General features: G+C 36.8%; 1 protein-coding gene across 1 annotated transcript in view; it reads left to right on the top strand.

The window, feature by feature from the left end:
- The window catches only part of LOC149539170 (uncharacterized), a 350,582-nt gene that overhangs the window by 244,168 nt on the left and 78,760 nt on the right, over positions 1–27,654 (top strand). Inside the window, exon 9 of the mRNA XM_089800496.1 lies at positions 3,191–3,264. Coding sequence (XP_089656622.1) covers positions 3,191–3,264 — 74 coding nt within the window. The remainder of the gene's footprint in view (positions 1–3,190; positions 3,265–27,654) is intronic.

Genomic DNA, 27,654 nt, shown 5'->3' with positions numbered 1-27,654 from the left:
TTTTGTAGTTTACCCACAAGCTTGTGATTGTTCCAATGTTACTCCAAAATTGCTGAAGTTTCAGGATCTTGGTAATCGGGTGCAGTTTTTGGAGTTAACAATTGGTACATGACAAGATTTGCGAACTTTGCCTATTTGAGGAGACGGAGTTTGAGACACTTTATTTTCGGTTGCTTCATCTTGTATGAGATTAGGGGGAGGTTTTGTTGCCTGTTTAGAGGGTGCAGATCTGTTTGTTCTTTCTTTAGAAACACGACTCAATAATGTCTTGCCCTTTAGCATCAGGAGGCCTTGTAGGTTCGTGACGACACTTTGCAGATTTAGCTACTATAGACTCAAACATCAAATGAGCTCATCACCTCCTTCGCCCTTGGGTCTCCCGCTTGAGTGACAAAGATGTCCTTTAACCATGCTTTGGGTCATACTAGGTTTGTGAGACCTCAAAGACAATACACTTGGCAAAAACACCACCCTACTTCCAACGGCTCCTTGAGATGGTCAAGGATACACTCTCATCCCAAAATTTACCTTTCGTTTCTGGACTACTTCTTGCTTGTGAGGAGTAGTTAGGCATTCTTTGTTTTGTTCTATCAAGTTTCTGCGGACACCGGTTGGTGCTCCCACTACTAGTAGTTGTCCTCCTTGTACAGTTTTGGCTCCATAGACCCTCGTGGAATCTTGTTGGACATTAATAAATTTATCTTATCTTATCTTTACGGTAAACGCTTTCGTTTCCATGATGTGTTAACAGTTCTAAAGTTTGACACTATATAATTTGATGTTGTTATGCTTCCACTGGCTTTAATATCAAACCTAACTCAACGTTCACAAAACCTTAGACTTCAACAAGAAAATATTTTAAACACATGTAATGCACGTCAAACTATCGAAGCTCCCACAAAAATTATATAACCTCAACCATATCATAAAATTATAATCAATACAACATGAATCGATTCTTATTTATCTTTTCAATCCTTATATACTTTCAGCAATTATAAATCCTTCTCAAACAATGCTTAAATAACTTGCAAGCTTGGGGGAATTGTTCTCTATAATGTTGATAAAGTAGTTAGGAAACAATATAAAAGAATTTAAGTTATACAAATCAAATCCCATCAATTATTAATTTTAATTCCTCAAACATGTCGAAATATTGAACTAAGGTGAATTTGTATTGCTAGCTTAGGTATCAAACAACTCTCGCTCTACATACATGAAGCATAATTCCCATTTTTAGCTCAAAGAAATATGCATGTTTTATAATTATGAGCCCCACAACCGATTAATGACATACAAGAATATTTTGTTAAATCAACTATACTCTTTGCCTTAAGCTTCTTGTAATGAGAAATAACTTATATGATCTACAGTTCTTAGGAACACTTGAAATAATCAGAATAAAATGTTCTTTTATTTTATTCGATACAGATAAAACATCTTATATAAGATACATATAACCTCACACCTTGTAAATATTGTATACCTTCAAATTTGTCCTCGTATAAAGACTTCTCAAATTTGGTACAGGTATAGAGTCCGTCACAAATCTACCTTATTACAGAACCAGGTTTCTGTCCAGCTCCTCATAAGCTCCTGGAGGTTTCCTTTTCGAAAAATATATGGTAATTTCAAAACTTCAACAATTTGATTAATAGCAGTAAAATATTTTAACATGTTTGAATAATCCTCCCTTGATCTTTAATAGACTTGCTCAGAATAAGCAGTTGACTTTCCAGCTGTCTACCTCTTGACATTCCATTTCTTTTCCTCACAGTTTCCCTCTTTTACTTTTTAAATTGAATTTTGAGGGGAAATATTTATAATGTGACATTTAAATTTACTATTAACTTTAATTAGATTAACTAAGGTTAAGTCATGATTAAAATATTTCGTCCTTTTTAGCCAATTTGATATAAATTTATTTAATAAACTTGTCACTTTAATAAATTGGGGATGTTACGTTTACTTCAAATCCTTAATCAGTAGTCATTGAAAATGATGTAAAAATTTGAGAGGAAATATATAGTTACATTTGTTTGTGATTATTTTACACGTCTCATAAAAGAAGTAAGAACTAAAGTTAATAAATAGTCAATCCTTTATGATATGATGGACAAAAAATATTTGAATTGAGTTTGAGGTCTAAGTCTTTGGTTATTCCTTGACTATGACTGTTGTGACGTATCGTACAACATCCTTGTCGGCTATATATGTGAATTCTACATGATGATATATCAAAATCTTTTGTCCCACAATGTGAAAAGTTTATGATATCATGATTCTAGGGATTGCACAACACTAGTTATGAGGTTACTTTCAGCCATTGCATTTTTGTGAAAATGTTGTGGTCAATTGAGAGTAGTTTTTAAAATATTTGCATGTTGCTACTTTGTTGGAAATTCAATTTGCAGTTACAACATTCCCAAATCTTGGTTTTTACTGAGATGACACCAATGTTCCACGATATTGCACTGTGATGCGTGTACCAAAACACATTATCAACTAGTATTTTTCTTGGGGCCATTGTTCAAGTCAATATTTTAATTTACATGTTATGGATGTCAAACTTGCATTGTCCCGATAGTTGATTTGATGTGTTGTTTGCAACTTTGCAGCACTCTATTGAAGTAATATCTATTTGTATTGTTAATTCATTGGTGTTTTATAATTACTTTGAAATTTTCTCTATATACAGTTTTGTACTAGCTTCGACATTAAGAAATGGATTATATAGTGTTAGCTATCAGATAATGCATACTAAAATGAACACCAGTTTATATGTTTGTGGAAGATGCTAATGAGGAATCATAAATGTTATGGTTCTAAATAGCTCGAGGTGAATGTTGGGAAATCTTACAGGAACATAAATGATGTACGTGGTGAAGGGATTTGCAGCTGACATTAACTCTCTTGTTTGTTGGGTATACTGATTAAACATCTAATGATTGAAAGAATTGCTAGAAACATATTTGTTTTGAGTTTTATACAAAACATTATGATTAGTGTCCTTTTATGATCTCGGTGTCTTTTCATTTCAAATATTTTTTGTATAAAGAAAGATTCTTAGTTGTTCAATAGGTTTATTTGACTTAAATGATCTAGTCTTTGTTTCATCTTGTTTTAACTTGGTTATGATTTCTATCAGTGAATTGTACAACTAAAATGATGAGGGAATGCTTCCTTGCAGGTAACTTATGTTGTCAATCGTAATATCAACTATACAAATATATGCAGCTATGGTTGTACATTTTGCGCCTTTAGGTATAAGATACTTTTCGTTCTTTTAACTGAATCCCCTTTGTGTTTTGTTAATGCTTTAATTTGCACCATTCAATGCAACGTAATATAGAATGTGTAGTAGTTTTTCCTTTTGAATTAAAAGAGAAAAATCTTTGTACACAAATAATTAACATACTATGAACAATATGTACTTATAATTTACAACCCTAACTATGATGTCTTTGAATTTCACATTCAAGCAAAATTAACACTAAATGTTTATCTTTTTGTGTTTTCTTAGTGAAGAAGATTAAGATGCTCTTTGAACATGATACGATAAGATAATTTATTAATGTCCAACTAGAGACCGCCCAAAGTGTCTAAGGGAGTCAAAGTTAGAACAAAGAGACAGCCAACAATAGGAACACCAAATATTTCGTAGGGAAAGTACAAGGAACCAAGAGGCAAAGGAGACAATAGTGAAAAAATTACAAAGAGGACAACCAAGAGTCCCCAACTGTGGCCAAGTACCCCCGAGTAAAAGGGTAACCACTAGGTGGAGAGGGAGTCTGGGGCTGGCTCTCTGAATTGCTGGGAGTGGTGTGTAGCCGCCAATGTGTGTGGTCTTTGTGAGGTCTCATGGATCTGGTATGAACATAAGAGGCAAATGATTTATTTTCTTAACTGAAAATTATTCCTTACCATAGAGGTTTGAACTAATAACTTAGACTAAATAACACAAGTGCACATAGATTGAGTAGGTTAACACACAAAAATTAACATTGTGGTAAATTAATTTCAAAATTGGAACAAAGTGATGTAGTCACATTTGGGTGAACCAACAACCAACAACAACCAAAATTTTCAGGTTCTTTTTCTTTTCCATTTCAAAATTTGAGTATGTTGAGGTTGACTTTTTATGTTTCCTTTAGGATACATTTCTGGGATAAATTTGGCTAAAGTGATGATACTATTTGTTGAATGGTCTAACAAGTATCCGTGCTTAAAATTTGATTAAAATTGGGTAAGTTTTGGCTAAGTTATGCATTTTTTTTCCATAGGTTGCCTACCAACTTGGTTCTCCTATGCTGCGATTTAAGAAAAACTTAGTTTTTTGGTGACTTAGTCCACCATGTTAATGTTTGGTAGCTTCAGCTGGATAAAATTTGAGATTAAAACTAAAGTATTATCTATATATATATATATATATATATATATATATATATCTCTGTGTGTGTGTGTGTATGTGGGGTTGTAGTCTAATTAATTATGCTGTTACCATTTTAATGAATAGATATTTCCCATGAAGGGACATGTCTCCTCTTGATTTATTATCAATATAAATAAGAGATTGTTGCAAAGTGGAAAACACATACCAAGAAAAATGGCAGTGCTAATACATTTGCAGCAGATCCTCTATGAAAACCTAACATGGTATCAGAGCTACACTGCAAATGTAGAAAAGGAAGCCTATAATTGATAATGGGAAAATTTTACATCAAGAGACTGAATGAAAGTAATAATTTAAGGAGCCCATTGTATTAGTGCTTTGGTCAATTTAGTAGTGTCAAGAGTTCAATAGCTTAGCAATAGAATATCCATTTTGAAAAGAAAATTGAACACCATCAATCTGTGATGACATATATTGCCTAGCCTATTTTAGCAGCAACATATATGAACAGCGATAGAAGAAGTATTGTAAAGACGAAATTCAGAATACGGTGTTGGATATTAAGGAAGGATATCATACAGATGGGAATACAACAACTGTGAAGAAAACAATGATATCAATGACCAACAGTGTAAAAGAAGATAAAAAAATAAAAAACTATTAGTTGCAGTGATTCATTGAAGACATGACTGATATTTGAATTATTGGCTTCATCCAAAAATGAAGTATATGTAAATGATATAAAGTTTAAATTTATGGCTGCGACTTCAGATCTAAAGTGATGACTCTAAATCACATTTTTAAAAGTCGAGTTTAACAGCGCAAACAAATATCCACAATGCCTTGAAACAAAACAAAACTGCAATTAATATTTGAGGGAGATACATCAAGACAACAATATGTAATAATATTGTGTGCTTGCTGAAGGCAACCGATCAATTATACATCAATCTATCAAATAAGAACATGTGACTTCACAGCGGATATTGGAGACATATGAATATTGTCAGATAGGCCATTGAATGTTACAGGCAGTGCTCAACCTAAAATGTGTATATGATACATTAAAAAAAGCAATTAGTGGAAGCAATGACTATTATCATATGTAAAACAAAATGGAGTGACTTATTCAAAATGGAAAAAGGCTTAAAGTGACATTTGCAATCATTTCTTAAAGCAACAGGGATGCAAATTTATGATTCAAGATATAGACTCCATGTCATTTCTTGAAAAGTTCAATTCAATGATAGAATACAAGGAATAAATATGTTTATTCAATACACAATAAATTGATTATAGATGAAGTGATGAAATTAATAAGCCAAAGTATGCGTAATCCAATTGCCTTGTGAAGAGGAACCATTTCTAGAGAAACTATATATAAAGAATATTAAGTGGAATTCAAGATAAGGAGAGAGAGAAGTATTTTCCGTTATTATATCTTGAAAACTACCTTTACTTATTTTTATAGTTAATTTCTTATTTGTAATTTTATGCATACTATAAGAATTATTTGCCTTGATTCTTTTCCTCTGAGAATGTTGTTGCAGGAAGAGGGAGATTGAGATTCAGAGGGAGCCTACCATGTTACCAGAGGAAACCTTGAAAGAGAGGGAGAAGACTAGGGATGTTGTTCAGTGAACTTGGTCATATTGATTAAGAGGGAGTAAACCATGTGGAGGTGGATTCTCTAGAGGACAATGATTCATGAATATGTCTCATGACTATGTGATTTTAATGGGCCTACCCCTGTGTACATCATGAGGAAGTGACAACTTCCAAATGATCATCTCTTGCATTTGGAGAAGTTAAGGTGACGATCTTCCAATAACTTGTATTATGAGATCTAATAGATTGAGTAAATGGTAAATGTCTTGCATCTCAACATTCTGGGAGACCATTACTTTAAGTATTTGGTGATTATCATTGATATTTTGGGAGGCCAATACTTATGATATCATATGTGATATCAAACCTTATTTTGAGCAATTGGTGAATATCGTATGATATTTTGGGAGACCAATACTCGTGATGTCAAATGTGATATTACACTTTATTTGAGTACTTGGTGAATATCAGATGTCAATATTCTTGGAGGCCAGTACTCTTGATATCAAATGTGATATTAAAATCTTATTTGATTACTTGGTGAATATCGAATGTCGATATTCTAGGAGGCCAATACTTGTGATATCAAATGTGATATCTAAATGTTGGATATCTTCTGATCAAAGATATTCTTAATATATGTCTTGAGTTTATCCTCCCTAGCTAAGAGGGAGTGTCAATGTTTGGTAGCTTCAGTTGGATAAGCTTTGAGATTAAAACTCAAGTTATATAGATATATGTGTGTGTTTGTAGTTTAATTAATTATGTTGTTACCATTTTAATGAATAGATATGTCTCCTCTTGATTTATTATCAATATAAATAAGAGATTGTAGCAAAGTGGAAAACACATACCAAGAAAAATGGCAGTGCTAATACATTTGCAGCAAAACCTCTATGAAAAACTAACAGAGAAACTAACACACCAATGTATAAGTTTGTTGATGACTCATTTTCCCAAAACCCAAGTTCACCAAAAGTCAAGATCGTAGTTTGCTCCCTATGGAGTATATGGGTTAATACTTAGAGTAAAAATGAATATTAATATGCCACATCTAGTGTAGCATTTCAAATATGACACATAAGAACGGTATAAAGATGCAGCTTTATTTCCAATGAAATATTTGTGCAATCATCATGTATCTATTCCCAATACAAACCTGAAATATATAGCCTTGAACAATTGGTTAAGAGTACCAACCATTGAAAACCAACAAATACTTACCCAAGAACTATATTCATTACATTGCCATTTACCAATTGTTGTCCTTAATGTTGACGTCACAAAATTGAGACAACCCTATGCAATCTTTGTCCTGAATTAGTAAGTGTTACCTTTGAGTTTCAATGTTCAAAATGATGCGTTACAAATGCATTTCGATATCCCTTGAATTGATCCAAGTTTCACATCTTTTGAACATTGTTTTGGAAGGTTTTTGTCAAGTTCATTGGCTTTTGAAAATTGTTTTGGAAGGTTTTCATCAAGTTCACTACCTTTTGAAAATTGTTTTGGAAGGTCTTATCAAGTTAATCACCTTGTTGGGTGGATATTTAGCAACTGAAAGTTTTGGGTAAAATTCTAGTCGCAAAATAGGATGACTAGCCACAGTGTGTGAGACAGAGTCTCTCCTACCTTACAGGGAAGGCTCCCCCTTCTCACCATTCCTTGGGTCAACTCAAGGTAAGCAAGAAGTCGAGAGATTTTGTAAAATGGGTGTTACCAATATCATTTCTTCTTAACTTTCAAGAAAGAATCCACTTACTCGTGGAGCGAGTAACGGGCAAGGTAAATCTCTAACTATACTTCTATCAAGAGCTGGAAAGAGTGATACTGATAAAATTTTACTAACTCAAAGGCTAGTTAAAAATGTACCAGTTTGGCTCTAAGTCAGGTCATACTTCTATATGAAAAAACTTTACAATTAGGACACAAAGACTCTTAAAAGTAAGAATACTTAGCTATTTTGCGAATTAAGAAGAAAATATAAGCTACAGGCAAAGCTTCTAGCTATACACTTTCACAGTTGGTCTTGGTCAAAACTTTGGCTTCAATTGCTTTTTAATGTCTTTTCTATTCAATTCATGAGATAAAATTAACAATAACACAAGATAACATGAATCGAAGACAACTTGGATGAATTATAGGCAAAGCTTACAATTCACAGAAATAACAATCTCACTTAATCAAAGTTAAGTCTCAAATGCTCCTTTGTATTCACTTTCTCCCAAAATAGTGCTTACACAAACAAAGTTTTGCTAGCACAATTTATCCAGAGCTTTATTGAATAAAGATAATGATGATTTTACAATGAGGGGGCACTCCTTTATATAGGCACAAGAGTTGAGAAAAAGGTGGAGGAAAAAGTGGGTGCAATTCAAACAACGTTGACCTAGTCTAACTACACAAGAAATTAAGGGTTACATGCAACTGCACATGCAACTCGCATTACATTCTTTTACATACATGTAACTCGCATTACATGTAATTATGCTTTTTCATGTAATGCATTCTCTATTACATGTAATTATGCTTTTTCATGTAATGCATTCTCTACAATTACTAACATGAAATAAAAACAAAAACAGCAATCTTAGAGATTGTTTCTCAATGCCTTGAATTTAACAATGATGTCACACACTGTGGGAAGATTAGCAATTTCCATAGTCTTCGATATGGCTTCAACTCTCACTGCATTTTCATATGCTGATTGCACAACTTTGGAACTTGTTGCTGTAGTATCTAACAAATGTTTTATCAAAGATTTATACAAGCCAAACTTGTTTATCGTATGTGAACCAAAATCTTCAAAATCTACATCAGCACTGATCCTATTGATATATTTTGAATTTACTATCTTTGTTGTAATAAGATTGCTAGATTCATCAGTAACATGACATCCCATCTGTTCCAAATCATAGGTACTAATTTCAACTGCTTGACAATCTACAAAGGCTTCTTGCAACTTTGTGATCAGCTTTCTCAATGTTTTCTCCTTGTAACCAATGAGTCCTTGAAATTTGAAGACCATCTCACATGACAAAAGAATGTGACATGTGTCCAAGGCATCCAAATCGAATTTCACCATTTCATCCCAATCATCAAGGATTTCCTTCAAGTTATCTGTTTTTTGATTCAAAGAAAAAAAGTTTCACTCCATTTCATTCATCTTTTTGAAATGCTTAAGAACTACAAATGTCTCTGTGATGGCTCGAACTCCTTCATAAATGATTTCTTGTATCCAAGATTTGGTAGCTTCAATCAGTCTTCTCTCTTTAGATGTTTGAGACATAGCAACAACATTCTGAGATGATTGTTTTTGGATAACCCATTCAAACTAGAGAGCTCCTGTTTCAGCCGATTCTTCTTTTCCCAAAGCTCATGATTTCTTTTTGATACATTTGTCAATGCATCTTGCAAACAACCCAAACGTTATTGCTTTCCAACTTCAATTTTAGTAACCTTGTAGTTAGAACGAGTACGTTCCTCTACAGGTTTATCTACAAAGGGCTCAATGATCTCAACAAATTTAGTTCTATCAGAATCAACCACAATTCTAGGAACAATCTTATCCTTTAAAGATTTGGATTAATCTTCTGAATAGGAAGATTGTTAGGAAGAACAACCGCTTTCTGTCTCTTTGTTGTTATTTTACTCAACCATGCAGGCACGCTGGAACTTTCATCTACAAAAGCAGGCACAATGGAGACCATTGACATTGATCCAGAATGTATATCTGTAGTGACTGAACAAGATTCAATTTGTACCATTGAAGGCATATGAAGATGTTGAGAAGACTCCGTCATGAAAAGTTCAAATCCTGTCAAAGATGGATCAAGTTGGGAAACTTGACCACTAGTAAGAGTCAGAAAATCTTCAAACACATTTGCTAAGTGATCATATTGTTCATGTGCAGGGACAGGAGGAGTAGCAGAAGAAATAGGAAGAGCCATGGTATTAACCTTCGAGACTGGAATGGAAGGAATGAAAATAGTGGAAAATGAATCCACATCATCATCAAACTCATGCAAAAAGGGTTCTTTGTGTATAGAAGACGTACAGGCTTGTGCAGGCTTTGGAGGAGATATGATCATGATTTCCCCTTCTTCATTTGAATCTCCTTTATCAGATTCTATTTCCAATTCTTGTTCTAATTCTGTTACTGATTCTTGAATTGGCTAAGGAACTTGAGATGATTTAACTCCTTTTCTGCACTTCAATTTGAATTTGAGGGAATCCTTAGCATGAGAAGATGAGGCACCATCTTTCCTTATAATTTACAATTGTGATTTCCTGCCAAGAGGACCAAAACTTCCGCAATCCAAGCCCATCCTAGGATTTACTCTTTTAGGGCCTTTAGTTTTCAACCATTTGTTGGTGTTGACCAAGATGGATTGAAATCTATCCATGATAGATGCACCTTCCTTTTGTTGCCGTTGAATAGGAAACAGACACTTATCAAAACTAGCTTGATGAAACTCCGGATCAAGGATGTCCGCATCATCTTCAACTTGAAAATCTGAAGGGATTTCCAACATGTTAAGATCAATTATTTGCTGCAAGGTTAATTTGCAGTAATCCATCTTCATGATGTCAAGTTCTATCCTCATATCTATCCAGATATCTTTGATGCGATGAACATGAGTATAGGCTCTTTTCATTTGAGAATTCATCTCTGGGTAGTCAAAATCGAAACTGGCCTTGAACTTCTTCAAGGTGATCAACTGCAACTTTGCTTCCATGTTCTTTGCTTTAGGCACATAAATGATTGAATAATTACCAATAGCCAAAGGTTTAGCTGAGGTAATGGCAAAACCAGGCCTATGTGAAGCATGCTAATCACTCTGCACTTCCATGAGCTATCTACGTAGCTCTATTAGGATGATTCGATCTGCAGCATACCTAGGTAAGGTATACGACTCTCCTTTGAAATATCCAACTCTCAAGTATGCGAAAGTGAGAAACTGAAGAAAAATACAGCTGTATTGGTTTACATTATCCTATGCTACATCAGATACTCTTTTGATAAACAACTGCTTATCAAATAAGCATCGTAAATGTTCGAAAAAAGCATTTTGGACTCTTTTGTAATGAAATTTACTATTTGCCAAAGTGATTTGGTCATAGTAATCCCAAATAGGAACTTGAAGACGATCTCCTTTGGTAGAAAGACCAGAGACAAATCTTATGGCAGCAGCGATGTAAACTAGATAAGAGTTCATGTAGAAGGGTACTGATGCTCCCACATTACATATCTACTGGCAGACAAGAATTCTGATGAGTTCTCCCCAAAATATGTGTTCTTTGTTCTCCATCATTTCAAATATAAACTTATACACCCATGGCTCAAAATCAATAGAATTTTTAAAGCCACAAATCTTGCTAAGAAGGATGATGAGATCCTTGTACTCTTGTTTGAAATTTGATTGATGGACAGTCTTTGGCCGTGTTGAAAAATTGCTTCTTTTATTGTCTAACCAATAAAGGTTGACATACTTCTGATAATTACCCTTTGCTCATTCCAATAGGCCAATGATGATCCTTTAGTCAAATCAACACATTTTGATTCATGTGGAACTTTGAAGATTTGTTCTATAACATCAGGATCAAGGCTAACGATAACCTTTGTCATGTCCCCTTTCTAGAGTGGACATCAGAGACGATAGTGTTAGCCTATCAGGGAGTCTTGTAGGTTGGTAGTGGTGTTTAGAGACCTAGTCAGGGTATACAGTGTTTGGATCTATAGTTTTAGGAAGTAGGAGGGAAGTTGAGAGTACTTCCTTCATTGTAGGAGTTTCCTACATTTTAGGAGGTGGAGATGGGTTATAGTCTTGAGTCTCTACGAGATCATTCTATGGCTTCAGTTTCGGGAATTTCAGAGACCTTACTATTTTATAGGAGTATCCCTAATTTTAAGGGATGAGACTGTTAGTTATTTCAAATTATTCGGCATCAGTCACATGAGGTGAGGAGTTCAGTTTCACCTTCTAGAGGTGTTTTGGCTATCAGTTAGCTATTTGGGAAATATTTGACTATATTTAAATATTCTCCTAGGTTAGCACTTCAATAATTTAAATAAGGCTAAGTTATAGCCATTTTGGAGTAATAAGGGGTTTTTTGGCCTCATTTGGGTGAATATCCCTTGGTGTAATGGCTCATTGGAAAGGTCTTGAATGTTTTTAAATATTTCTCACTTGGGATGCCAACCCCACTTGCTTTTTCTGTTTGGGACGTAGCCCTCAAAATAGTGGTTTGGATTTGTTGCAGTCAGAAGCATCTTGGAGATTGTGCATTGTTTATTCTGGAGAATGCAGTATTGAGTCAAAGTTTTGGCTGGGGTTTGGGCATTCTATCCACATGTGGGCACTTTGCAGCTGTATGACAGCACCTGACAGCAATATTTGTAGCTGTACAACAACACTCGACAGCTATATTCCTTTCCACGTGCAACATTAGAGAACTAAAACTTGGTTGTGGCTTCTTTCTGGGCTCGTATTTCTTCTTCACGTCTTCAGGCTGGGTTTATCCTTGGTTGTAATCATCTGAATATTATTGTAAATCTTCATCTGGTTATAAATTAGATTTTATATTCAAAAATCTGCTTGCAGCAAAATTGCTTTGATTGTATTTGGAATATGTTTTCAGAAGTGGTTTATGTTATTGTACTTCTATTATTACTTATTGAAAAATCATCAAAAATTTAACACAATAAAATTCTTCTGCAACTTCTGTGCAGTTCTGCAAGAAAATTTTAATAAACTGGGAAAACAAATTTTAAAATGATAAAATTAGAGTAGATCAGTAAAAGAGATCCATCAAGGATCATTTAGCGGTATTAGAGCCTGGAACCTGCCAGCCTGTTGGAAAATAAATCAGTTTAGTTACAGACCAATACCATGGTTAGAAATAAAAATGGGTGCTCTAAGGTTTCATCTTCGTTAACAAGCACAAGTAAGATGCCTTTGACCAAGACATTCAATGTTGCAGTTATGAGCAGCTACCATCGGTATTGTTCTCTTCCTAAGGAGATACACAACCTCCTTTGCTTTACTAAATTTATGGGTGTACCTAAAGCAGATGATAACTGGATATCTACAAGCTCTTTTCAGCAGTAAAAAGAGAAATAGATATTAAATGATAATAAAGAAGCCATTCGTCACAAATTGGAAGAGATTACAATATAGGGATAAACCATTAAAGATGTTGGAAATGTGACACCAAGATGTGAGGCCTATTTTGAAATTTGCAACAGCAGTTCAAATCATGAGGCAACATTTATTTCAAATGGAGGTAATGATGTTGATGATGGTATTCAACTTAAGAATGGGATGACAAGTTTAGTATGCAGGCAATTTGATTTTGAATCTCATAGAAGGTAGGTTAAGGATTTCTTTGAGTCACTTCTATCTAAGCATGTAAAAAGTCAAGATGTGGCGTTCTTTGGTCAAGAAGAGAACAATGATTTGTATTCTATAGTTGAGGGTACCCATGGTGCTAGCATGGGATGTGATGATGGGAATGGTACAAGTCATCATAAGCCTGATTTTGTGTACTTTGGGGTAGATGATATAAAACATTGTCAAAGTTTGAAAAATATCACCTTGTAGAGGTGTTTTGGCTATTAGTTCACTATTTGGAAAATATTTTAATATTCTCCTAAGTTAGCATTTTAATTATTTAAATAAGGCTAAGTTATAGCCACTTTGGAGTAATAAAGGGTTTTTTGGTCTGATCTGGGTGAATATGCCTTGGTGTAATAGCTCGTTGGAATGGTCTTGAACTTTTCTAAATATTTGTCTTTTGACTTAGAGCATTTCGGTGAACGGATTTTTGGCTATTGGAGAAAAGGTCATTTTCTGGATACTTGACCACACCACTTGAAAAATGAGAAATATTTTATTTTATAACCCAATGCCACATGGGGACACTTTTAGGGTTCGAGCTAAGTTTGGTTGGTTATAAGGAGGTAAAGACAAAGTTCGAAGGCATTTTTGACATATTACATCTTGTATTTGTGATTTGGGCTCTGATTAAGCTTTCAGCACTTGGGACACCAACCCCACTTGCTTTGCCTATTTGGGACGTAGCCTCCAAAATAGTGGTTTGGATTTGTTGTAGTCAGAAGCATCTTGGAGATTGTGCATTGTTTCTTTTGGAGAATGTAGTATCGAGTCAGAGTTTTAGTTGGGGTTTAGGCATTCTATCCATGTGTGGGCAATTCGCAGCTGTACGACAGCACTTGGCAGCCATATTTGCAGCTGTACGGCAATACTAGGCAGCCATATTCCTTCCCACATGTAGCATTAGAGAGCTGGAACCTGGCTGTGGCTTCCTTCTGGGCTTGTATTTCTTCTTCACTCCTTTAGGTTGTGTTTATCCTTGGTTGTAATCATCTGGATATTATTGTAAATCTTTATTTGGTTACAAATTAGGTTTTATATTAAAAAATCTACTTGAAGCGAAATTGCTTTGATTGTATTTGGAATATATTTTCAGAATTGTTTCATGTTATTGTACTTCTGTTATTACTTATTGAAGAATCATCAAAAAGATAACACAATCAGATTCTTCTACAATTTCCATCTAGTTCTGAGAGAAAATTTTAATAAACAGGGAAAACAAATTTAAAAATAATAAAATTATAGCAAATCAGTAGAAGAGATCCATCAGAGATATTTCAACTTTGCCATCAACATCTTTGATAGTCTTCGTCTTGGGAGTAATTTTCCGTGCACATCCATAAATGAAGTTAGGATCTATAGCTGCCATAGGAAACGTAGATACCAGGTGAATATTGCTTCTTCTAATGCACTTCATTTCATTACTAGCCAGAGCTTCAACTCGTTGTAGAAAATCAACCACGTCTACATGACCACATCCACATGACCAATCTTTGTGTTCATCATGTTATGTAGGATAGATATGACTTAAGAAGGAGCTGCATGAGCCAATTCTTTATCATATTGATATTTCATTTTGACTTTGGATTTGGATGGTGAGGACATATCTTGTGCTTGCGCTGCAGCACAAAAATCCCAAAACATAAATACATCATCAAAAAGAATCTCCAAACAAGTGAATTCTGAATCAGCAGTAAAGATTCGAAAATGGATTGGAGACTTCACAAATCCGATAAAGTGACTTCAAAGAGAAAGCATATGCATATGGAATGGAACGAAAGGTGAAATGAAATGAATGGAATGTGGAATGTGATGATACGAAAGTGAGAAAATGGAAGATGAAATGAAATGCAAATGCGGGTGGAGGATGCGCTTCACATGTATGTGCGAATGAAGGTCAAGATGGAAAGCATGGAAAGATGTCGAAACATGTATTTACTCATGTCAGTGGAAATGCATATGAAGGGATGGAAATGAAATTGGGAATAAGATAATGAGTTTTAAAGTCACTTTTGGGAAAAAGGAGAAATCAAAGTACATGCGAGGTGAAAATGACTACTGGTGTAAATAAGTATTCTCTCATTACATTTAAGTTTACTTACGTTAATGCATTATTTAATTATTTATTTAGCTAAAACACTTGGGAGTTTGTGTACTCTCATGAGTTACGCAACTCTAATTATGCACATGGTGTCTACAACATAGGAGTTCGCATCATTCACTGATTTGTAATGTTGACAACACAGTTATCCACACTCCTTATTTAACACATGTTGTCTACACCACTGATTTGCATGCTACACAATTGTAGGCTTATCCTCACATTATTGCACTTAATTCCGTGCTTAATGGAGGATAACCCATATTTGGTGGACATGTGCCTTGTGTATGACTTATCATGATGCTGACTTCTATGCATTCTAGAAGCTCTCCAGAGGCCTTTATGTATAGGCACTCCTAGTGTACTCTCAAGATGGCATATTGAATATATTGTCATTCTGATCATACTCTCTCTATTGGTCTATTGTGTACTTGTGTTTGAGTTCCTTGGTCTTGGGTGAATTTTCGCCTAAGCCAAATTCTTACATGGTATCAAAGCAGAGGGAGATTCTCTGCACATAGCCATTCGAGATCGTTTATACTTAAGCACCTCAACTCGAATTCGGAGGATCCGCAGAAATTGGGAGTGTCTAAAGCCAGATTTGACCTCACCGTTGCGTTCGAAGCGTTGATTCGGTGAAGATCGACTATAAATTTGCCTGTTACGTGAAAGTTGATTGTGAGGCAATTTTTTTTTGCAAATCTGAACTCGGAGACCCCGATTTGCAGTTCGGGTATGATCATTTTCGGATCTAATTAGTTGTTTTTCAGATCTGAATTATTTATCATCTCTGCAATTTTGGGTATTTTTTGAATTATTATTTTCGAAATTATTTGCGCAATCGAGCATACAGGCAAAGAATTTTTTTTAGCCGAACTGAGCAGTGACACCCCGGCTCGGTTCTGCAATTTTGGAGGAATATTGTTATTTATTGTAGGGTTTATTTATATTAAATCAGCGGGCATTTGCAATTTTCATACCTCTGCGAAATTCAACAATCACAGGCCACACAAACTAATTTCCGAAGGGCATCAATCAATTGCAGGCGAGTATATTGCCATCGGTGGCCGACGTACTCACCTCTCTTGCTGGGCTCCTTTGTTTATTCAAATGTTGTGGCTTCAGTCTTTTAAAGACTGTTAGGCATTCCACAACGAATCTGGGATTAATATTAGTCCCATCACTGGATTTTAAAATCCGGCCCCCCTCCTACATCCTCCGGGATGCCTTGTTTTTTCTCGGTGTCGGCCTGGAAAATTGAATCGATCCTTGCTTTGCAAAATATCGGCAACGCATAAGTTTTCCGGCTCCTGCATTCTCCTTTTCGACAGAATCGCTGCAATCTTCAGCAAAGAATAGTATATTCCGACAATCAGGCAACATCACCCCGCGCTACACGACCGTAATACATTGGCCGACGCGTCCCCACGCGGTACAAGACAGGTCCACATCACTGCACAGTCAACCTCGCCTATTCCAGTCAGTAGCCCTGTCAATCGGACACGTTTGCATTTTTCATACATTTTGTACGAATCCATACAATACGGTTGACACGCCATTTGCCACGTCATCAGAGACAAAATTTTTGCTGTCATGAAGTTCACGTGCCTAAAATTGACAGCCGTCAAACCGTCATACCAGGCCGAATTTGAACTGCTACGATGGTCGTATGACTGTCAAATTTAACCCTTTCATGCCTTGATGCAATCCGTCTCCAGATTGATTTTTGTTTTTGCAGTCCGACTTCAGGAGGCCATAACTCGAACATCCGGACTCCAAATTAGGTGCAATTTATTTTGAAATTTGGTAGAATTTCCTAAATTTTTCATTAGTATAGTTCTTTTCTAGTTTTGGTGCAAGGATTATTCAGAATTTGCATTGTTTGGAGATTATACCTGCATAATTCTGCATTTTGCAACTCCAAACGCTTCGTATGGGCACATTTGGAGTCGAAAACAGGTTTCATTTTTTTGAATGTGTGTTATTTTTTGTCTACTTTTCAGATCTACTATCAGATTGTAGGGTTGGGTGGACAAAAGTGTCACTTTCGGCAATAGGGCCTTTCTTTGCTTTGTATTGCTTCAGAATTGTAGCACATTGTAAAGTTCCAGATTTGTAATCCATTAAGAGGTTGTAACAAGCAAAATTAGAAGTCCACAAAGTCCAAAATTGGCAAGTGACCAATTGTAATTGCAGTACTAATAAAGTGCCCAAAGCATCTATTTTGCGGGGGTTTCTTGATTTAGTGAAAAGGGGGGGTGTTCTTGGTGTTGTGTTCTCACTTTTCTGCACTTTTCTTTCATTTTCTGCATTATGGGAAACTTTAAGTTTCCTAAATTAACTCCTCATAACTATGCTTCATGGTTCATCAAAATGTGGTATCACTTAATGCATAATGGTACTCTTCCTAAACCAACAGGTGATAATGTTCCAACAATTGATATTTCAGCTTGGGTAGGAATGGATAGGAAAGCCCTATGTGATATATGTTTGGGGGTTGATGATAAGATCATGTATCAAATTAAGAAGTGTTCTACATCCGAGGAAGCTTGGGATACCCTCGAAAGCCTTTATGGTAAAGTGTCTGAAGAGGATGTTTTCAAAATTGAAGATGAGCTTGTCTCCTTAGATCCTAAGTCATATGATTCAATACAAGATTTTATCATCAAGGTGAATGAACTAAGGACAAAGCTTACTGATTGTGGGAGTTCTATCAAAGATGGCAGATTGATCTATCTCATACATAACAAGCTGCCATCGGAGTATTCCACATTTGTATCCTCTTTTAAGACCTCAAAGACTACCTTAGGGGCTGCCTATAAGAAAGTCACTCTGGATGAATATGCTAAACTGTTGGATGATGAAGAAAAGAAGTTGAACTCAATGGGGATTCTCAAATCACCTCAGTTTAAAGCATTGGTGGCCAACAATGAGGTTTCTGAAAATTCAATTGGACAGTCTTGAAATAAAGGAAAGGGTAAGAAGAAGGGGAAGAACAAATCTGAGGATGCAAAAAAGACAACACCACAATCCAATCAACAAGGCAAGTCCTCAAATCCCAACAAGAAGGGGGACAACAATAAGGAGAAAAAGAAGTGCGCTTATTGCAAGAAATCTGGTCATGAAGAGCATGAGTGTTATCTTAAAACGATTGATGAATTGACCAACATCATGAAGAAACATAATGTTCCATTGCCTAATGCTTATAAGGATAAAGGGTCATCTTCAGATTCAAAGGGCAAAGGGCAAGCACTCATGGCTAATTCAAACTCTTCAAAGGAATGGATATTTGACTCAGGGGCCTCTTATCACATGGGTTCTTCAAAGGAGGATTTTTCTTCAATGAAGCAATCAATGGTACTGTAGCAAAATGGAAGTTGAAGGAAAAGGAAATGTGGAAATGAAAAATGAAGAGTTTCAAGATGTTCTCTATGTTCCAAACCTAAGTTCAAATCTCCTATCAATCTACCAAATCACTCACCTCTGAAATGGACATAGAGTTGAGTTCCTTCCAGACTCGGTAAAGGTGCACAGTCTTAAAGATGACTCCGTGGTTGCAATGGGGAAAGTGAATTATAAGAAAAGGTTGTACTCTTTCTCCCATTTTGTGCCCAAGTCTCCTTCAAAAGCCTTGTCATCTTGACTACCGCTATCTTCAACAACTTTGCACAAACCAAATGGTCAAAGGTCTACCTCAAATCAACTTTTCTAAGGGTGAATGGTCAACAAATTCAGTGGATATGCATCTAGAGGGGAAGTTATAGAGAGGGAAGTCTTCATGAGCACCAGGTGTTCTACAGATGGTTCACATGGTATTAGCTGGTCCTTTTGCATTTAGCCAGGGTTGCTACATATTGACTTTTGTTGATGACTTTTCAAGGTTCACTTGGGTCTATTTTCTTCATAACAAGAATGAACTGTTGGAGAAGTTTCTAGCCTTCAAGACTCATGTAGAACGGAAAACCAAGAAAGCCATTAAAGTACTCCGGATGGACAATTGAAGCATGTATGTGAACAAAAGACTTAAATACTTTTGCAGACATGAGGGAATTGATTTTTAGACTCTGCCAACATTCAGTCCGCATAAGACAGATGTTGCAGCTTTGAGGATCCGAACTCTTAAGTCTATGGCAAGTTGCATGATACAATCTAAGTCTCTAGATCCATCATTAGAAGTCGAAGCAATCTCAAGTGCTACTCACATTCTTAATCGATCTCCTCATCTAGCCTTAGATGACAAAACTCCTTTTGAGGCATGGTGTGGCAAAAAACCTATTGTGACACACTTCAGAATCTTCGGTTGTCCGGCATGGGCAAAAACATCTTTCAGGGGATGCAAGGCACAATCACCTCAGCCTTGTACTTTCACAGTGTGAAGGCATATAGACTTCTAGATCTAGAGACACATCATATTTTTGTGGAGAAGGATGTATACTTTGAGGAACGTTCACCAAGCTTGTCGTCTACTCCTTTCCACACATCCTACAATGTGGGAATTGATAGTGACACTAGCGATAGTGCTTCAACAAACTCAGACACGTGGAGTTCTATTGACAGTTGCAGCGAGAGGTCACTACATCAGTTCAGTCCACATGCATACATAGCCACAGTGATAGGTCCAGAACAACAGGGTCCATCCAGCCTTCCAGATACAGGTTCAACAACAGATTTGGGAGACAGTATTGATGATTTACCTCTTCTTCTTGATGCAGAAGTACCTTCTTTAGTTGTCACAAGGGCTCCATCCGACTCTCTTGTTCATTCTCGACATGATCGATTGTCACAGGTTGAAGTGATTGTGGATACTTATGTTCAGCAGTTGCAGTAGGGTTCTTCATCAATTACAGAGAGACAGTTCTTTGAGACAGGTTCTTTAGCCAGTTGAGCAGGTTTTAGAGACATCACTTATCCATGGGATTCTTTCCACGCACAGCAGAAGCGTCTCATTTGTACCTTTGGCATTGTTTCTTCCTAAGGGGAGGAACACCATTATGTAGTCTTGGATCAGCTTCGTCATCGTAGCAGTCACTTTTCGACATTCTTCTTTTAGGGGGGAAGCCTATCCTATCTCTCTTCCTCTTCTCATTATTCTCTTATGTATATACTGGATGTATGTCATAATGGGGGCGGGGGCGTGATTACAGAAATCCATCCATGCATCCTTATTCATCACGTTTTTGGGGGAGGGCTTTTCCCATGAGGTTTTCCCTCTTTCTCCGCTGTATGAGAGATTGCATATCATTATATACATGGGTACCTAACATAGCAGAGTAGCTAGGACCCATTATGCATTTCATCCTAGATTTTGTAAGCTTAAGGGCATTCCCCTAAGTTGCACTTAGGGGAGGGTGTTGGTGTAAATAAATATTTATTTATTACACTTACTTAAGTTTACTGAGGTTAATGCATTATTTAACTATTTTGCATTATTTAATTATTTATTTAGCTGAGACACTTAGGAGTTTGTGTACTCTCATGAGTTACACAACTCTAACTATGCACATGGTATCTACAACATTGGAGTTTGCATCATTCACTGAGTTGTTATGTTGACAACACAGTTATCCATACTCCTTATTTAGCACATGTTGTCTACACCATTGATTTATATTGTAATGACTCTGCTCAAATCTGATTGAAAACTTTTGATTTTTGGCTTTGGAAATTTTGTCAAACACTTTACATACAAGAGTCATATGACTGATATAATATTTCAGTTTGCTTTAATGACACTCTTCTTCAATTAGCATCAATGAGAATGCTTGCAAGAACACTCAAAATTGACTAAATAATGACCTAACATGAATGTGCAATTTACTTTGACAATATTCAATGCATATATGTGACTAAAACTATTTGCAATATGCAGCTACAACAACTACTAATTATGACAAACACTTTGGATGCAACCTAAGATTGCATTGATGCACTTACAGCCAAGTGCCATTAATACAAACATTTGGTATGCAAAATTATAACATTATTTATGCCAAAAAAGAGAACCTACAGCCAATTGACATTTCGTCAAACAATTGGCATGCAAACTAATAAGTTGATCATGAATGATAAAAACGTATTCAATCACAACTATATCACAACTATATCAGACCAGCAACTTATGTCTCCTTTATTGCACATATAATGTCAACTACAATGCTAGTATGAAATGGCTAAGACTCTTGGCGGTACAACATATGCAAACTGTGTAATTTTCTAAGTACAAATGGAGCCTTAGTATGAAATCTAAAATGCAATATATATGAAACAATTGATTTGAGAAACCCGATACACAAATTGTAGAAGAGCTGGAGACTTGATTGTAACACTTCTTGATGATGAAGACCCTTTCAAATGAAGAATTCGACTCCCTCGAAGTGTCGTCCCTATTCTTGCTTGACAATACTTTAGATAAATAAATGCAGACTCTAGGCTCCTCGAATTTGTCTTTGAAATGATTGTCTCGGCGATAGCAATTAAATGCAACAATACCCAGAACCATAGGATGCTTCAATGATGAGTTATGAACCAAAATGTCTTGCCAATGGTGCCCTTTCTATAGTATATTAGACCACTGAAATTTTTTACCAGCAACTTGATAGCTGCTCGACAATATGCCAAAACAATTGCCAAGCTCTCCCAAGATGAATGCTCAAATATCCACAAAGAAACAGTACCCGAATGAGGCCATACAAGCAAAAATCTGAATATGATATGCAAAATTGTCCTGCATTAAAATCCGGAAAAGACTGATAACTATAACAGCAATGTGCAATAAATGAAATCAACCAAATGATGAAATTCCAAAGTTCAAAAATGCCTCCAAAATCTGCAACAGATTTCCTCAAATCGATATGAACAAAATTTGGCCAAGGGCCATAAAATTTTCCTTTAAAGTACAAGTAGAAAATCTAAAGCAACTTCCTCAACTTTGCAATAATTCAAGTGATATTTCACACCATCAAAATTACTCACCAACTGAGAGTTTTTGTTCTCAATGACCAAAGACAATTGTAGAAACTGTAGGCTCCACAACCATCAAACATCAACATCAACAACAACAAATCTGCTTGGTGAGAATGAAGCCTAGGATGTCTATTTATTCTTTTTTCTCCACTTTCTCCAACAACTTCTAGAACATTATTTTATTCTATTTATTAAGTGACTTTATAAAATATTTTATAATTCAAGTCACTTTATTAAATTAATCAAATATAAAGTTACCTTTTAATATTTATTTATTTGATAACTTTATAAATATTTAACTTAATATTAGTTATTTATTTAATTAAAATAATTAATTAGTCATCTTTATAAAATATTCATTATTTTGGACAATTTAATTAATTAACTTAATTAAATCAAGTTACCTCCAAAACAGGGACATTACAGTCCGCCCCTCCTGAAATTGCTTGTCGTCAAGCAATTCACCACCTGGATCCCACAAGAAGAACTCCATAATGTCCCTATCATCACCAAACAATCTTTGCAACATTTGCCCAAACTGAAACTGTTGTACTAACTCAATATCATCATCAAGTGTTACAGAAGTATAAGCCTCAAGTGGAAGCAAACCAAAAGACTAATCAACCTTGCCTCCAAACTTCGTACAAGCTAAACTATCATCCCAACTATTTAGCACATGCGCTCCTGAATTGTGCATCATGAACAGGTCATGCACATGAGAATAAAAAATGAAGCTGTGAGCATTCCTCACCATGTACACCTCTGAAATCTCCTCTGTGAGCCCCATTTGCAATCCCAATGCACTAGTAGGATCACAAATACTATCAACAATGCTCATCTCAAGACTGGAATCAAGAGAGCTATCATCATCCAAGCCACAGAGTGGATTTTCATATAACCAAGTGGCTTTCACATCGAACAATGGATTGAGAATCATCTCATGTTTCTCCTGAATCACCTTTTTCTTTCTCTTACTGTCCAGCCCTCTGATATAATGCAAGCCTTCATCCATAATACCCCTCAATACATGCCTCCTACCATCAACCTCAAAAGAAATTTCCATCCTAGGTACATTGAGGGTAAGTACTCCCATGTCTTGGAGCCACTTCATTCCCAAAACTATGTCCATCTCTCCCGTGTTGACCACATAAAAATCTGAATGTAACTCATAGTTGTTCAATATCAAGGTTAGATTAGCAACCTTTCTGGTGCATGTGAGAGTATATCCATTTGCTACTCGAACTCTGAATCCATCAAAATCTTTAACCTGAAGCCTGCATCGAGCTACAAAATCTCCATTAATAAAGTTGTGTCGCACTAGTATCAAGCATAGCGATGCAATACTGTCCATCAATTGTCCCTCTGAACCTGAATGTAGTCTCATCATGAACATTGGCAATATATGCCATGGGAGCAGAAGTCTCCTCACCTTGATTAAGTTCTGAATCAATCTGCTGATTAACTTCATCAGAATCGGAGTCATCATAGTATGCCCAGATGAAACGGTTAGCCTTGCTCTTCGGCCTCAAAGGGCAATCATGATCCTTGTTGTAAGGCTCCTTGCACCAATAGCATAATTTTTTCTTCCTCAACTCTTCTCGTGTCTCCTCATTCATCATAAGTGCTGATTTCTTTTTCTTGTCTGATTGTTGGGGAGTCTCATTGCTTGTTGAAGGCATTTCCTTATGCAAGCTCTTGCTCTTTGGTGCTTCAAACTCCATGCTCCTAGCCTTCTTCATTGCCTCCTGAAGAGTAGGAGGATTAAAGGCTTTTATCCATCCTCTCATAGGCTCCAATAAGCCCTCCATGAATAACACCACTAGTCGTCTCTCTGAGATATTAGGAACCATTAATGACAATCTCTGAAAGTCCCCAATGTAGTTCTCCAAACTCCCAACTTCCTTGAGTTGAGCCAAATCTCTGAAGTATGATTCTGGGTCTTTCTTGTCAAAGCATTCCACCAATCTATCTGTTGTCGGTAAATGTATAATGTAGCCGACGGGTAGAGTAGTATCCGAACGGGCGTGTGACGCTTCAGTCACCCCTTCGGAAAGGTATATGTACACGTCCGTGATGGACTTTGGAATCATCGATAGATCGATAGATCATTGTAGTCATTGTAATTGGATTGTAGTCTGGAAGTGCATAGATGAATGAAGTCCCTGTTCTAAATTGAATCATGTTATACATGTGTTAAACTTCTTACCCTATGCGGTAAACATTTGGCGCCATTGCTAAACGAACCTGGAACGAAGGAATGATATGAAGATTAATGCCAAATTTGCCAAACAAGGATCGAAACAAGGTAAAAGATAAAAATGAACTAAGTACAGCAAATTTTTTTTTAATTTTAACACAACAAGTAGAGCGTAGATAGAGACCTCAACAGATTGCCGAGGGGCACCAAAGGGGTGAAGAGGCACAGATGGAGGGAGTGCACTCACCTAGTAGGCTGAGGAGTGCCAAGGAATTGCTGGAAGAAACTTGAAAATGCTTGAATTTGGTGGAGAAAACAAGGGAAAAATTCCTTAACCTGTATACGCCGAGAGGAGAGTGTCTTAAGGGAAGGGAAGCAACTCGCACGGCTTGGAGTGCCGAGGGAGCACGAGCGTGGAGGGATATCTTCATTCCTGATACACCGGATGAACGAATACAGGTGGAGAATAGAATGTTGCTTGAAGACTTTTCACCAGACAACGCAGTTGTTGGAAACAAGACTATAGTCCAGAACAGCGCGGGAGCACAGAACAGCGCGGGAAGACAGAATAGTGTAGGAGTCCAGAAAAGTGCGGGAGCACAGAACAGCGCGGGAGTCCAGAACAGCGCGGGAGCTCAAAACAGCACGGGAGCTCAGAACAGCGAGGGTACACAAGTACCTCAGAATCAAAGACAAGTAATGATGGTTGGCCCTAAAGAAAAGTTACCCAAGTTTCACTGTGATGGTTCAGCAGACCCTATCAGACATTGTAAAATGTGTGAAACCATATGGACGGCAAATGGTGTGACGGATGAGGATGATTGGGTAAGACAATTTCCAGCGACCCTACGGGGTATGGCGATAGATTGGTTTTTTGACACTAGTCCTCAGAAACTTAATGCATGGGAGAATGTTAAAAAAAAATTTATAGCAGAATTTAGATTACTCCGAGATGATAATGAAATAGTGGTAGAAATCTACAACCCCAAACAAGGAAAGAATGAGACAGTCCGAACCTATGCTAGGTGACTGAAAGAATTGATTGGAAAGATGGAGAGTCAACCAGCGGATGGGTTGAAAAAATGGTGCTTCATGGAGGGGCTACGACTGGCTCTTAAAAAGAAAATGAAGATTGTACCACCGGCATCGTACACCGATGCGTATACTCGTGCCATGGATTTGGAAAGTGAACAGAAGACGAGTAAGAAGAAGAAACATAAATCCTCTGATTCAGACGATTCATCTTCAGAAAGTAGTAGTAGTGATGAGGAATTGAACAAGAAGGTGAAACCAGTACAGAAAGACATGCTGCGGATGATGAAAGAATTCAAAAATTTGAAAAAGAATCCGGATACAGTAAAACGAGAACTGTGGTGCACAGATTGCAAGGAGGATGGCCATACAAAGGGTTCATGCCCGAAGAAGCAGTTTTGCGACATCTGCCAAGTGGCGGGGCATTCCCTGAAAGAGTGTCCGTTTAACTTAAAAACAAAAGGACACCAGCAGGTGTTACTAACGCAGGAAGCGTCAAACAATAGCAACAACGCGGGCAATGATGCAACTTCAGGTGGCAATCGAAATAATAATAGACGTGGAAGGGGTGGAAACAATAGCAATAAAAATAACAATAACAATGGAGGCTGGAGTAGAATACAATATAATGCGAGTGGATGGCCGATGATACAGTGCCAGGCATGTAATCTTTGGGGTCACTTTGCGAGGGACTGCACTATGAAGGAGGTGCCGCAACTATTGTGCAGATGGTGTGGTCCAGGGGACCATGAAGATTCAAAATGTCCAAAGCAAAGCTTAAATTTATTAAGTATTGAAACAAGTAATGAGAACGTGTTGGCGATCATGCGGGAGCAGGCTAGGAAGGCAAAATATCCGAATGCGAAAGAAGACAAGGAGAGGTTACAAAAAGCCCAAACAGAGATAGAGAAGCAGATGAAAGCGGAGAAGTTACAAGTAAAAGACACTGCTGAAACTCCAAAGAGAAACTTGGCGGAACAAAACATGGTGAAACAGATCATGCAAACGGAAGTGCCAATTAAATTAAATGATCTTCTTCTCACCATGCCACAGCTGCGTATGGCTATTATAAATATGACACTGTCCCCGAGAGTAACGGAGGAAGCAAAGGATAGTATGGAAACAACCACAGCAACAGCAACAGAACCGATGTTATTAGCACTTACGACAGGTAGACACCCAGCAGTGGTGGAGATGGGCATTCTGGGTACGGTGTTAACAGATACAATAGTAGATGGAGGATCGGGAGTGAATGTGATGCCAGAAGATATCTGGAAAAAACTTGGACAACCAACACTATGGCCACCCACCTTTTAGTTACTAACAGCAGATCAACATGGGATAAAACCCTTGGGCACTCTGATGGCGCAGCTGGTAACAATTGGGACACAACCATTTTTACTGGATTTTGTAGTTATTCCATTAAAGAGAAGAGGGTACGACACTATCCTAGGACGGGGGTGGTTGGTGCAAGCTAAGGTAAAGCATGATTGGAGAAGGAATACTCTGTCAATGGAGAAGGGAGGTAGGAGATTTATAATCGATTTGCATACACAGATGGTAGGAGAAGAAGCCGCGTCATCGGACTCAGAAGGCGGTGGCGAGAGTGATGACAAAAGGAAAAAGAGGATGGAACCAGATGATGAAGGGGTGCTAAGAATAGGAGGGTCAATTGATGACGACCTAGATTCAGTAAATGGACTGCTACACTTGCAAATGGAAGATTATGAGGTCTCTCCGAGTTGCAATATTTTGAGTGTCGAGGAAGGAAAAGGAGGCCATAAGTTTTCGAGGGAGTACAGTGAACTGAAGGAGGGGGAAGCGCAAGTGGATGAAACACCTACCCATACGTTCAGTAAAGATAAACCAATGAAGTATGAAGAGCCGATGGTGAAAACAATAAACTTGGGTGATGAGGAAAATTCGAAGAACATTCTTGTAGGAGATGATTGGAACCCAGTAT

Source organism: Cupressus sempervirens, chromosome 9, assembly GCF_028749045.1.
Source record: "Cupressus sempervirens isolate cs-2001-9-10 chromosome 9, ASM2874904v1, whole genome shotgun sequence".
NCBI lineage: Eukaryota > Viridiplantae > Streptophyta > Pinopsida > Cupressales > Cupressaceae > Cupressus > Cupressus sempervirens.
Note: the sequence above shows the minus strand (reverse complement) of the source record. Positions and strands in the feature narration are given on the sequence as shown.